The sequence below is a fragment of the Gavialis gangeticus genome, unplaced genomic scaffold, assembly GCF_001723915.1.
Source record: "Gavialis gangeticus isolate Ggan-Ray unplaced genomic scaffold, GavGan_comp1, whole genome shotgun sequence".
Taxonomy (NCBI): Eukaryota; Metazoa; Chordata; order Crocodylia; family Gavialidae; genus Gavialis; species Gavialis gangeticus.
The window spans coordinates 45,422,650-45,434,686 of NW_017729029.1; the positions used below are offsets into that span (position 1 = coordinate 45,422,650).

The 12,037-nt window shown below is 43.3% G+C and overlaps 1 protein-coding gene and 1 long non-coding RNA gene across 2 annotated transcripts in view; both read left to right on the top strand.

Annotated features, from left to right (window-relative positions):
* LOC109300722 overlaps window positions 1–953 on the top strand; it is a 6,451-nt gene extending 5,498 nt beyond the window's left edge. Inside the window, exon 2 of the long non-coding RNA XR_002098309.1 lies at window positions 181–953. This is a non-coding gene — a long non-coding RNA (uncharacterized LOC109300722). The remainder of the gene's footprint in view (window positions 1–180) is intronic.
* PGK1 (phosphoglycerate kinase 1) overlaps window positions 1–9,120 on the top strand; it is a 29,754-nt gene extending 20,634 nt beyond the window's left edge. The window contains exons 5-11 of the mRNA XM_019521513.1: window positions 2,895–2,998; window positions 3,665–3,784; window positions 5,399–5,513; window positions 5,993–6,172; window positions 6,517–6,694; window positions 6,956–7,054; window positions 8,625–9,120. Coding sequence (XP_019377058.1) covers window positions 2,895–2,998; window positions 3,665–3,784; window positions 5,399–5,513; window positions 5,993–6,172; window positions 6,517–6,694; window positions 6,956–7,054; window positions 8,625–8,665 — 837 coding nt within the window. The 3' untranslated portion in view covers window positions 8,666–9,120. The remainder of the gene's footprint in view (window positions 1–2,894; window positions 2,999–3,664; window positions 3,785–5,398; window positions 5,514–5,992; window positions 6,173–6,516; window positions 6,695–6,955; window positions 7,055–8,624) is intronic.
* The last annotated feature ends 2,917 nt before the right edge of the window (window positions 9,121–12,037 follow it).

Here is a 12,037-nt window from a genome sequence, read left to right on the forward strand (position 1 = left end):
TTTGGGATTGAGATTCAGTTGCAAAGTAGCTTGTCTGAAATGCTGAGGTATTGCTTTTTAAACATCAGGAAGTTTGAGTATATCTGATTGGGGCAGAAAATTAGGCTGAAAACTCCCATAGAACACATGTTGATTATATTCAGATGCTACAAAAATACAGATTGACCATGTGCCAGGAAGGTGCTGCTTGTGCTAAGGATACTGGTGATCATGCAGTAGCTGGTATTTCTATAAAATGAAGGGAGGAGTGGAAAAGAAGAATGACAGGTCCTGGTGAAACTGCTGGCTGCTGCAGGAGGAGTTTCCTTTTGTGGTATAAAAGGGAGAAAATGGCTTGGAAGGAGATATTTCCTTGCCCCTTTTTGATCCCAAGTCTTGCATCTGAATTTTAATGGGATGTTTAAATACTACACTGTACTGGGGCTCTGAAAAGCCTTGATTAAGTCTACTTTCTCTTCAGGCAGTCGCATAGCATCTGCACCGCCTTGTACCTCTGACATTTTCTTGAAGGTCAGGAAGAGCACTTGCTCTAGACAGTTTCTTTTCTTAGTGTAGGTGACCCCATTAGCTACACAGGGTTTGGCTCCCAGCAGATACAGCATAATGCAGATTTGCTGACATAGCATGGTGCCCTTAACAGACTTACACAGAAGATTGTATAGTTTGGAGTGTAAGTAAGGCCTCTGTAGGCAGAAAGGCTGGAATTACTTGCCATCACCTAACTTCTGGCAGTCCATTCCGCTTTACTTGTTTTGACTTACTGAACATAGTTCTGGTCCCTTGTGGAAATGCCCTACACCAGAGGTGTTCAAACTTCTGGCTTCACAGACCAGATGAGTGGTGTGAGGTCAGTTCATAGGGCAGACGCTGCCTACCGTCCTGAACCATCTGTCCACCATCCCGATCTAGTGCGCAAGACCATGTTATCTAGCTTGTAGAGCTTCCCGTGGGTCAGCTGGATAGTGGCAATTAATGCTGCCACTGCTCCCCTGCCACCAATTTGTGAGGGAGCCCCACAGGTTGGATGATACGGCACTGTGGGCTGGGTCTGACCTGTGGGCTGAGTACCTTGTCCTACACTGTCCACCTTTCCAGTTTTTCCCACTATAGCATATCAGCCAGGATATACACAAGGCAGCATGACAGCAAAGACAGTTGTAGGCCTGGCCCTTGTCATAATAATATATGCTGCAGAAATACTAATGTTACTAACCGGTGATCTTTTGGGGCTAGTGGCAGTTCAGTAGCAGAGGATTGTCCAGACTTTCTAAGGAGATCATTCTATAGCAGTTTCTTCATTCAGATTTAGCTCCTTTCTGCTTCCAGCAGCTACTAATTGTAGCACAAACAATTATATAAAGCTGCCCGACTAAGGAGCAGTTTAGAACAGTGATTCTCAACGAGGGTAATGTGAGATACTTTCAAGGGTGATGCACAATGTTAGCACTGTTAATTGTGCAAACATGATTCACGTGATAAACCAGAAATTTCAAATAGGAATCCCTAGTGTTGAAAACATTCTTGCCTGTTGTGTGGTCTTTGAGTTCTTTGCAATGGAAGAATTTTTCAGTATTATTTTTCCCTTTCTACACTTAGTTCTCAGTTTTCACTCATTTTCTGAGGGGTGCCTTGAGTCCAAAAAGGTTGACTGCCGCCGCTCTAAAATCTCCCTAGTTCTTTAGCTTTCCTTTCTTCCCAGATCATGCAAGCAAAAACAGCAAAGAGACTTGGCTGTACATTTCCACTATATTTTGTTTAGTGCTTTTCCTCAGAATAGCTCACAATAGTTGAGAAATACTTTATACAGATGGGTAGCAAGCTCTTGAAGTGGAGAGGATTACACTGACCGCTGAATGAGAGGCTGCTCCATGCTGAATTGTTTCTATACAAAAAGCGCAATTAAGAACCAGGTCACAGAAGGCCATTACTTGCTGGGACCAGCTCTGCTATGTTTTCACTGGTGCTGGAGGGGAGATAAGCCACTAGAAGGCCATGCTCTATGGGTCCCCAGGAAACAGTGTAAGAGACTCACTTAAGACATAGATATATCTGGTACCTGCTGCACACTTAGGAATGCTGAAGATAAGTTCACTTGGCTGGTGTCACCAATTGCCTGAAGTACAGTACAGGCTATTTTTAAATTAACCTTCTACACTAGGGGCCAGCAGCCTTTTGCTAGCAGCAAGTTGAAGCTTGAGACCTGGCTGCTGCCTCAGCCATCCCTGCTCTGCACAGAGGGCTGCTCTCTCACATGCCCCACTGCAGCCTCCTACTTACCATTGCTGCTGAATTAGCCAGTCCAAATTTGTCGCTTGTCATGTTTTCAACAGCATATTTTTTGACAGAGGCTGCTTAAAGGGTGGGGGAGAGGGTGAGAAAACAGCACCCGCACAGAGCAGGGAATATGCAGCTGCCATCAGGAAAATTCAGATCACAGGCCAAATCAGACAGCTGGGTAACAATAGAAGTTTGGCGCCCTGTTAATTGAATGCAGCCCACATCAAATCTGTTTGCAGATCTTTTCTCAAAAAAGGCCCAAAAGTGAAAACAGGATGTTGAAGATGAAAGGTGCTGTGCACTGACAGAATGGGGAGGGGAGATTTGCACAGTACCTATTCGATTATGCTTGAAACAAGCCAGTGTTGGTGGAAGTCACGGTCACTAAATTTGATATAAATCCCTTGTTGCCAGTGACAAGAAGTCTTGACCAGAGGCTTCAAACAGCAGTGTCTTAGGGCCTGGGTTCTGAAGAATTTCAGATGTTCTCTTCATTCAGTAATTCCATTTTGAAATTGAAAGTGAGTCATGCAAGTCTGATTTGCAGTTCATAGTGGCAGAATTAGAGGATCGTATTGTAGCTAAATAGCATCCGCTTGCTTGTCTGTATCCCTCAGATCAAGGCTGATTCAGCAAAGGTGGAGGCTTTCAGAGCATCACTTTCTAAACTGGGAGATGTTTACATCAATGATGCTTTTGGAACTGCACACCGAGCTCACAGGTATGTAACTACTTAGCCTCTCTAGGCAGGCTTATGTAATTCCTTGTTTTCTGGGTTCACTCCATACTCATGCAAATTAGCTTAGTCCTGGTCTTTTTATGCTAGCAGACTGTCCTCAGAAAAACCCTGCTCAGGATTCTCACAATGAGGACTGATGAGTTCTTCATTAAAATTGACTAGTTTGAAGTTTGTGTATTGCATAAGTCCCACCCTTTAGAAGTTAATGCAGACTGTCAGAAAATGAAGCCTTCTGGACTGTGAATTTGTCTTGTGTATCAAACAATTGCACACCAACTATTTGAACATAGTCTGTAGAGCACTAAGCATAGCCATAAGATGTGCGACTTAGGGAAAAAAAATATCCGGAATAAACCTGGGTATAGCACCTCATGAGTGCAGATATGCCACTTCCAGTTTTGGGAGCAAGTGTGTTTGGAGTAGCAGGGTATGTATGTTTGCCATTGCTTTGCACACTAAGTGTGTGGTTTAGGCGTGCCATGAGTTTTCATACCATCTCTTGATGCTGCTGTTGTTATTGCAATTACACAAAGAGTTAACTTCCCACTGCTGGGAGCATGAAAGACCCTCTGGCTTTAGGAATGTGAGGAATTCTGTTGTTTGGATATAACTGATACAGAACTCTTTTCTTCTCTGCCTATTCCATAGCTCCATGGTTGGTGTCAATCTATCACAGAAAGCTGCTGGCTTCCTGATGAAGAAAGAGCTGGATTATTTTGCTAAGGCTCTGGAGAGTCCAGAGAGGCCCTTCCTGGCAATTCTTGGAGGGTAAGAGCCAAGAATATATATGTGTTTTATGGTTTTTTTGATAAGCTATTAACTCCATTGTCAGAATGAATGAGAGGTTTGGTATGGACAAGAACACTTTTGTCCACAGTTTCTTAATTAGGAGGGGAGGAATCCTGAGCTCCCTGTAATCTGTACCTCACAAAGGAGCTGACTGACTGTATCCACCCCAGTAAAGTTGGCTAGTTCTGTTCAAATTCTCTGCTAGCTCTTCAGCTGCCTCTACCTGAGTTAGTCCACAGCACTGTGTTCTGCCAGTGATCCAGAAGAGCTCTTGGATATAAATAAGAGATGGCCCTGACACAGACTGCTAGTGCCCTTTCCACTGGAGTTCATAGTACAAGCATAGTGCAAGCTCAGCGTGTCTCTGTAAGTTGACACTGTCTGTTCTTATGCAACTGTGACCTACTGTAGTTGGATGCACTTCAGCTCCTTATGGGCAATTAATGAACAAAGCCACATCCAGGGGACATGCATACCTATTGAGTAACTCCTGTGTGCCAGAGTAAGCCTCTTTTCAAATGTGCTTGGGTTCTTTTGCCTCTGAAGAGTGAATTTAGGCGCATTGCAGACATCTAGCCAAGTACAGGAATGTTCAGATGTGGTGTTGGCAATCAGAACAGTGTTTGCACTGGAGCTCCCACTGTTGCTCCCGTTGGAGTTGAACTAGTAATGGTGATGGCAATAATAATACCTGGTGCTTTTTATCTATCTATTGATGTTCTACTAGGGAAATCAATATCACCGTCATTACAGAGAAATGAGGGGTTTTGTCTGAAGTCATCCAGCAGACCAGTAGCAAAGTAGAGAACAAACTGCAGCTGTCCCTGAATCCTAGCCAAATGCTCCATCGAGTAGCCCACTGTTTCCCAGAGCAGCTGCACTCTTCTCTAAAATCCCTAATGTAGACAAGCCTACCGTTAAGAGAGCAGATCTGCAGAGTTTGATATTCAAGAGCAGAAACTGAGAGACTTGTGTTCATGCGTTACTGTGCTCTGAAATTCCAGCATAAGGGTACCTTAGGCACTGCCATACCACTGTCCATTTCTGTCTTGTGCCGCAAACAGGCTCTGCTGCTTTTGGGGAGGGTGATTCTGCATAGTCTCTGACCCTAGAGCAGATCCAGCAGTTAGGAGGAGGCTTTTTCTCCTCTGCTGACTTAATGAACTACTGATCCTGGGCTAACTACAAGAGCTAGGCATCAAGGGGCAGCATGATCCAGTGGACTGGGGTTGGGGCCTCTATTCTAATCTTAGCTCTGCTGTGGTTTTGTTGGGCATCCTAGGACATGTCTCTTTCCCTGTTGGTGTTTGGGAATTGAGGCCTCACCATACCTGTTGAAGTGCCAAGTAAGAGATCAGGATGCTAAATGTTACTCCTTGAAGTTGCTGCTAGTGTCCACTAATCTGGTTACACTGTCTGTGCAGGATGGCACGGTAGTGCCCAGGCCTGAGTGTTGCCATTCTTGAGCGGCTGAAATGGCTCCACATTCAAGCCTTGTAGCTTCCTAGGCAGTACATTTCTTAAACAATATATATGCTGCTAGAAGTAATATATGTTTAGCTACATTGCTCTCTTTCTCTTTCCCTCCTGTAGAGCTAAAGTTAAGGATAAGATTCAGCTAATCAACAACATGCTGGATAAAGTCAATGAGATGATAATTGGTGGTGGAATGGCCTTCACCTTCCTCAAAGTGCTCAACAACATGGAGGTATGAAATGGGAATTCTGTGCCTGCTTTGGGAGGTCAGGGGAGGAGAGGCGTAGAGGGGTTTCTGCATGCACCAGATCATTTGCATTCCCTTTTGGAGGTCAAAACTGAAAATGCATAATCTGACTTGAGTACATGTAATACTGAGCAGTCTCTTTGCAGTCAATTTGTCAACTTAAGAGGCAACCTCTTCCCAAGGCCTAGATGATGTTAGCAAATGAAAAAGGCAATTAAAATGTATGCTTTAGGTATGGGGTGAAGTTCAGCTCTGTGCAGGGGGTCAGCAGTGAGGAATAAGAACCAGATTTGACCCTTCAAAGTGGGACTTCCATAGTGCCTAGGACATGGGCTGACCCTATGACTACTACACATTGCCAGGCTTCAAAACCCAGGTTCATGTTCTTGCTGTTAGAGTGCAGGTGAACTTCTGTAATGGCCAGTAGCCACAAGAACTTTTCTATATGCCTATTTCTTCTGTAGATTGGCAACTCACTGTTTGATGAAGAGGGATCAAAGATTGTCAAGGACCTGATGGCAAAAGCAGAGAAGAATGGTGTGAAGATCACTCTACCTGTTGACTTCATCACTGCTGACAAATTTGATGAGCACGCGCAGACTGGAGAAGCCACTGTGGCCTCTGGGATCCCTGCTGGCTGGATGGTAGGCTTAGTAGGAAAGAGAAGACAAGCTGGAGAGAGGGGTGGAATGTGCACCTGGTTAAAGGGAGTTTTGGAAACCAGCTTCTGAACGCACTTGACTGTGGCATGTAAATTGGCTAAATCAGAAGGGAAGTTAACAGTGAAGGTGGTGCTTTAACAGTAAGACTGCTGGTAGCTACCCCAGGCAGGTGGTGGTCTCGTTCATTCAGACATGTTTAGCATGTGGTGAATAAGTGAAACGGAAGGTGGTGTAGGAATGAAGCGGTTGGCTTTCTTGGATCATATTAAGTGATCAGTTTTGGATGAAGCTTGACAATAATTGTATTCATGTTTCTCTTCTCTTAGGGCCTGGACTGTGGTCCCGAAAGTAGTAAGAAGTTTGTAGAAGTTGTAGGCAGGGCTAAGCAAATTGTGTGGAATGGTCCAGTTGGTGTGTTTGAATGGGAGAAGTTTGCCAAAGGAACCAAAGCTTTGATGGATAAAGTTGTGGAAGTTACTGGCAAGGGTTGCATCACCATTATTGGTAAGACCTTGATATTAATGTATCTGTTTCCCCAATTCCTCCTCCCTCTCCCCCACGCCCGCCAGCAGCATGTTAGGGCAGGAGATTCTAATCACCGCATTTCATTGATGGGATGCTCTGCTCTGCTTAGGCTGCATTTGTGGCCTTGAAGGGTGCTGTGTACACTGAATCGACAGACATCCTTGCAAAGAGGAGCAGACTCGTTCTTAGTGGATGAACATAAGTTCTTCCTACGTATCGTTAATTCACTTTTCTGACCAGGTGGTGGAGACACTGCTACTTGCTGTGCGAAGTGGAACACTGAGGATAAGGTCAGCCACGTCAGCACTGGAGGCGGTGCCAGCTTGGAACTGCTGGAAGGTAACTTCTTTCCTTCTCTTAATTCACTCATTCAGAGTGGGGAGTAGGTCTGGATGATTTAAGCTCTGCTGGTGCAGGCAAAATAACAGAATAAATGTCTCTTGTATTCACCAGTCCTAGTGTGTGCTCTGCCACTGCCTTTGCGATTCTCAGAGGCTTATTTAAAACAGCCTTTCTTTGCCCTATTCTGGGGTTGGACTGAGAAGAAAAGGGACCATTCTTCTGTGAGCACAGACTGCCATTTCTGTCCTTACTGGACAGGCAGAACAGAAATTAATTTGAGAACTGACTTGGGTTTTCTTAAACTATTGCCCTTTCATCCCTTTTATGAAAGATTTTGAACTTATGAACTGGCTCGGTCTCAGTTGCCCAGACCCAGAATACTTGTTTAATCTTTGTAATGGCTTGGCTGATGAGCTGCATCTGTGTAAAAGACCAAGTTGTCTCTACTTTTTTTGGTAGAGAAGTATGATAGCTTTAAAATTTTAATTAAAAATCATTAGTTTAAGCAGCCCTCTAGTGGTCACACAAGCCTGCACATGTGAAGATGCCATGTTTAAAATGGTGAGAATGTATCAAACTCTTTTTACGAGCTGCATTATATTTGAAATGAGTTTTCATTTCCTCTGGTAATTAGTTGTTTCTCAATATACGTAAATTATCTAATGCTGTCACCTATTCTGTGCAAGAGAAGCCACACTAAACTCTTGCAGCTGTTAGTTTCCATCAGTTGTATGTTAGATGGGGCTTTTGTTTCTGTTGCCTAGGGAGTAATGGTGAAGGGAAAGAATGCAAGTGGCTGGAAGAAACACTGTGCAGCTAATTTATTTTAAAGAACAAAGTTTGTCTACTTTTTGGCTTCAAATATAGGGGGTGGGTGTGTGAAGTCTTTTAAATTATAATGAAAGTCCTGATTGATTTGAAATATTTCTGTACCTTAAAAAGTAACTTTTGGTTTAAGAATAATGTCATGTGATCTTGTTAAAACTCAGACATTGTAGCATTGTGCTATGGCCCCAGATTTGGAAGACGAGACAGACCTGGTTTTGTCTCCTTGTTGTCAAGTCAGTGTCCACCATCAAAGATGAATGAGATACAAAAAAACAAAGTGAAAAGGGATTAAAAGAGATTCCTGCACTTTCTTCTGGACCCAGATCCTGAAGGGTAGTTGGATACTTCACTCCTCTACCGGTGTGAAATCAGAGCGAGTAAAGCATCAAAATATCTTTGAGGATTTGAGTTCTTGTGTGTTTAACACACATACATTTTAAAAACCCACAAGCCCCATAAGTCTTTTGAGCAGAGGGAGGTTTTGGTTTTTTAACCTACTTAACAGAATGTTGAAAACAGTTGCACTTAAAAGCTTCACTGGAGCTTTAAAATGTGTTTGCTGCTGTGTAGCAATTAGATATAACACTACCTTAAGAGCCATTAAAACCAACAGGAGTGTGTGAGGGCTGATCTAAGCATTTGTGATTCTTTTATAGTGTTGCAGTATTTTAATGCATTAATACCTCAATTTCTTTTAAAAATAAACTTTATTTTCTGTGGCTTTCGTAATTGCTAACAGGTAAAGTTCTTCCTGGTGTGGATGCTCTGAGCAATGCGTAAGGGACAAAACATCTCCCCAATCTGTTCTTGTGCAGTCCTCAAGAATCAACACTGCAGCGCTTCAGTATTTCAACTCTGCAGTAGGCAGATCACAGAATGTAAACCAACACTGGACAGGATTAGGAAGAAAAGACAGCGGAGATCTCTTGAGTCTACCATTTACATGATGCGAATTTGTCCACTGTTATCCCACTTGAACTAAATGTAGTTTGTTCAACTGTTGTGAATTTAGAGTGTATATATTTATATTTTGCCTTCTAAAGAGATTAACTCTCCCTCTTTCCCTCCCCCCATTAGATATCTGTTTCTCAAAAGATTGATCCTGTCTGCTTCATCATTACTGTTTTAGCAGCTAGTTTTGTCACTTGACTTGGTTCAGAAACAAGAGGGGACTCCAGACTTTTTTTTGGAGGTTGATTGCAACTGCTATTAAATAAATGTATGTAAAGCGCTAATCTGTTGTTATGTGGCCTTTCCTTCAGACCTGGAATGCCATTCACTTATGAGAATACACGCATAACATAATGGTTCATGTTTGGGGTTTTTCCGGTTTACACTAAGGTAGTCTTCTATTTGCACTTTAACTTAGTCCAAGCAGTTAGAATGACATGCAGCCTAATACCCAAAACTTATTTCCCCAACATGATGCTAATTTTTGAAGCATTTATTTATGCCAAAATGTTGTCTGATATAATTATACTTCATCCTAATCTGTCATTTGAAATTCCAGTTTTAGATAAATAGTTGCATCTCTCAAATGAATTGGGTCATCTAGCTGGAGAATTGGGCTTACAGACCCAACTGTTATATCCATTTTAAAGATCCTAGAAATTCAGAGGGGTCTGGAGTTCAGGCACATGGAAAATTTGGAACCACTCTTCCCTTCCTACATGCAGTCAACTGAAAAGTAAAACAATGCTCAGTGTGGAAAAATATCTTGAAAGGAAGAGTTAGTGCACGCCTTGGGGCTTCTATGAAATGCAGTTGAACCAAAATGTGACGAGTGCCATAAACCATGACTGGAAGTAAAACGTTTTAAAGGGAATAATCTGTAAAATAATCCTTCCCTTTAAGTGCTTTTCCAAAACTTGTACATAACAATGTTTGCTGAGGAGACTCCTAATGTCTTCCCTCTATAGAAAATTTAGTTGCCATATTTCTAAACCCAGCTTTTCAAAGATGCAAATACAGGGCAGAAGGGGCATGTGGAGTCTGGGGGAGGGTGCACACATCCAGGCACCTATCTAGAACGAAGTGCAAATAAGCTGTAAGCAAACATCCGCTGATCTCTTACCAGCCAGTTGCCTAAAGCAATCAAAGGGCTTGTGTGGCCTTTAGCCTCATTTATGTTACAGCATAGCTTGAAGTGTGGACTAGAGATCATCTAGGAAGATTTTTTTCCCTTCTTGGTGTTGCTGAAACAGTATTTTTAACTCCGTATAGGTATAGGGCTAACATTTTGTTCAATGTCCCCACACAGATAAAAAGAAACATGACTGGGTTATGAGTCTAAGCAAATTGGCACTGAAGTGCTTATGCCACACTACCAGCTAATAATGCTTGCTGCATCTAAACAGTTATTTTCCCTGTCAGTTGTATTGGTTTATGTTCCTCCCCAGCTAACAGTTTGTATAGTGTATTCTGATGTAATATGGTCGACTCAGACTGCTTCAGTTTTGGTTGATGCAAGCAGAGAATGGGCTGTTTTACCCACCATAGTTGCCTTCGGGATATTTTCCAGGAGTAGGATAGGTGGTAGGTAGATCTTGCTAACCTACTGTCATAGAAGTACTTGGCGTTCATCAGGGTTGTGAAACAATGTGCTTCAACACCCATTCATACCATGCAACAGTTCCTAGAATGGAGCCCTGCGTCTGCTGTGTTTGCACATTCCCACCATGTTTGTGTTGGAACTTGCCCACAATGCACTAGGAAGCTGCCCTGTAGCTGTTCGTGTGCATGAAGAGTAGGTTTAGTTTCCCTTTTTATGGTTTTAAAATGGTGCTATTTTGACTACCTTCACACTCCTTTGTGGTCTAGGCTTCTTTTCTACTACATGTATTTGTTAGCAGCTCCTTTCAGTCTCCTACAAGCAGCTCAATCCTGAATCACAGGAAAGAACTGGAAGTCATTGAGTCCCCTGGTCAAGGTAGGATCATCCTGAACTAAACCACCCCAGCCAAGTGTCCCATCTCACTTCCACCTGAAAATTTTCAGGATTAGGAGTCTCTGATTTAGCCTATTCCAATGCTTGACCACTCTAACGGTCAGAAAGTGCCTCCTTATCTCCAACCTAAATTTCCTCTGCTGCAGCTTGAGGCCATTGATCCTTATTTTGTCCCCTGCAGCCACAGAGAAAAGCCTACCTCCATCCTTTCTATAATAGCCCTTCAGGTATTTAAAGACTGTTAACAAATCCCCTTTCAGTCTTTTCTTCTCCAGATTACATAACCATTCCTCATAAATCCTGCCTCCTGGGTCCTGACATTTTTGTTGTTCTCTTGTGGACTCTTGCCAAACTGACCATATCTCTCCTGTAGTGCGGGAGCCAAATGTAGATGCAGGTCTCTAGGAGAGGCCCTCCAGTGCTACATAGAGTGGATGAATCACTGTCCTTAATTTGCAAATGATACTGCTGTTGATGCAACCCAGGATGTTACTGGCTTTTCTTGCAAAAAGAGCACACTTGGTTCCTATTCAGCTTTTAGTCCACTGTAACCCTGTCATTCTCCAGTCTGTATCTGTGCATGCACTTATTCTGTTCCAAGTGCAGGACTTTGCACTTGTGCTTGTTGAATTTCAGCTGATTGACTGCAGACCAGTTCCCCAGTCTATCCAGGTCATCCTAGCCCTGCCCCTTCCAGAGTGTCTGCAGTGTGTGCTAGAACAGCATTCTAGCATCCTACTGAACTCTGTCTCGGAGGAAAATGACTGGGATGATTTTAAATTGAGTTTTCTGTTCAGTCTGTGAGGCAAGACTAACCCTCAGAGGAACAAAACACTATTAAATTGAATACTACCAACATTGCGGGAACATCAATTTCTGTTTTTTGGGCACATCCCCCACAAGTAGTTGTCCCCAGGAAACACCCCTGCATGCATGCTCTGGCACACAGCGAGTTGTCCCAGGTGGGGTAGGGGAGGCTGGGGCCAGCACATCAGTAGCCTTACCTGGGGTCCTGGGGGTTTCCTGGGGCTGCATCAGCAGCGATCCAGGTGTGTGGAGCCTGGCTGGGAGCTAGAGCATGGCTCTGGCCAGCCAGGCTCCAGTTTCGGGTGCTGCACACTGCCACAATGTGTGCCAACCTGCTTTATTCTGGTGTTTGTTTTTTTTTTGTTTTTTTTTTGACACCAGGATTTGCTGGTGTCAAA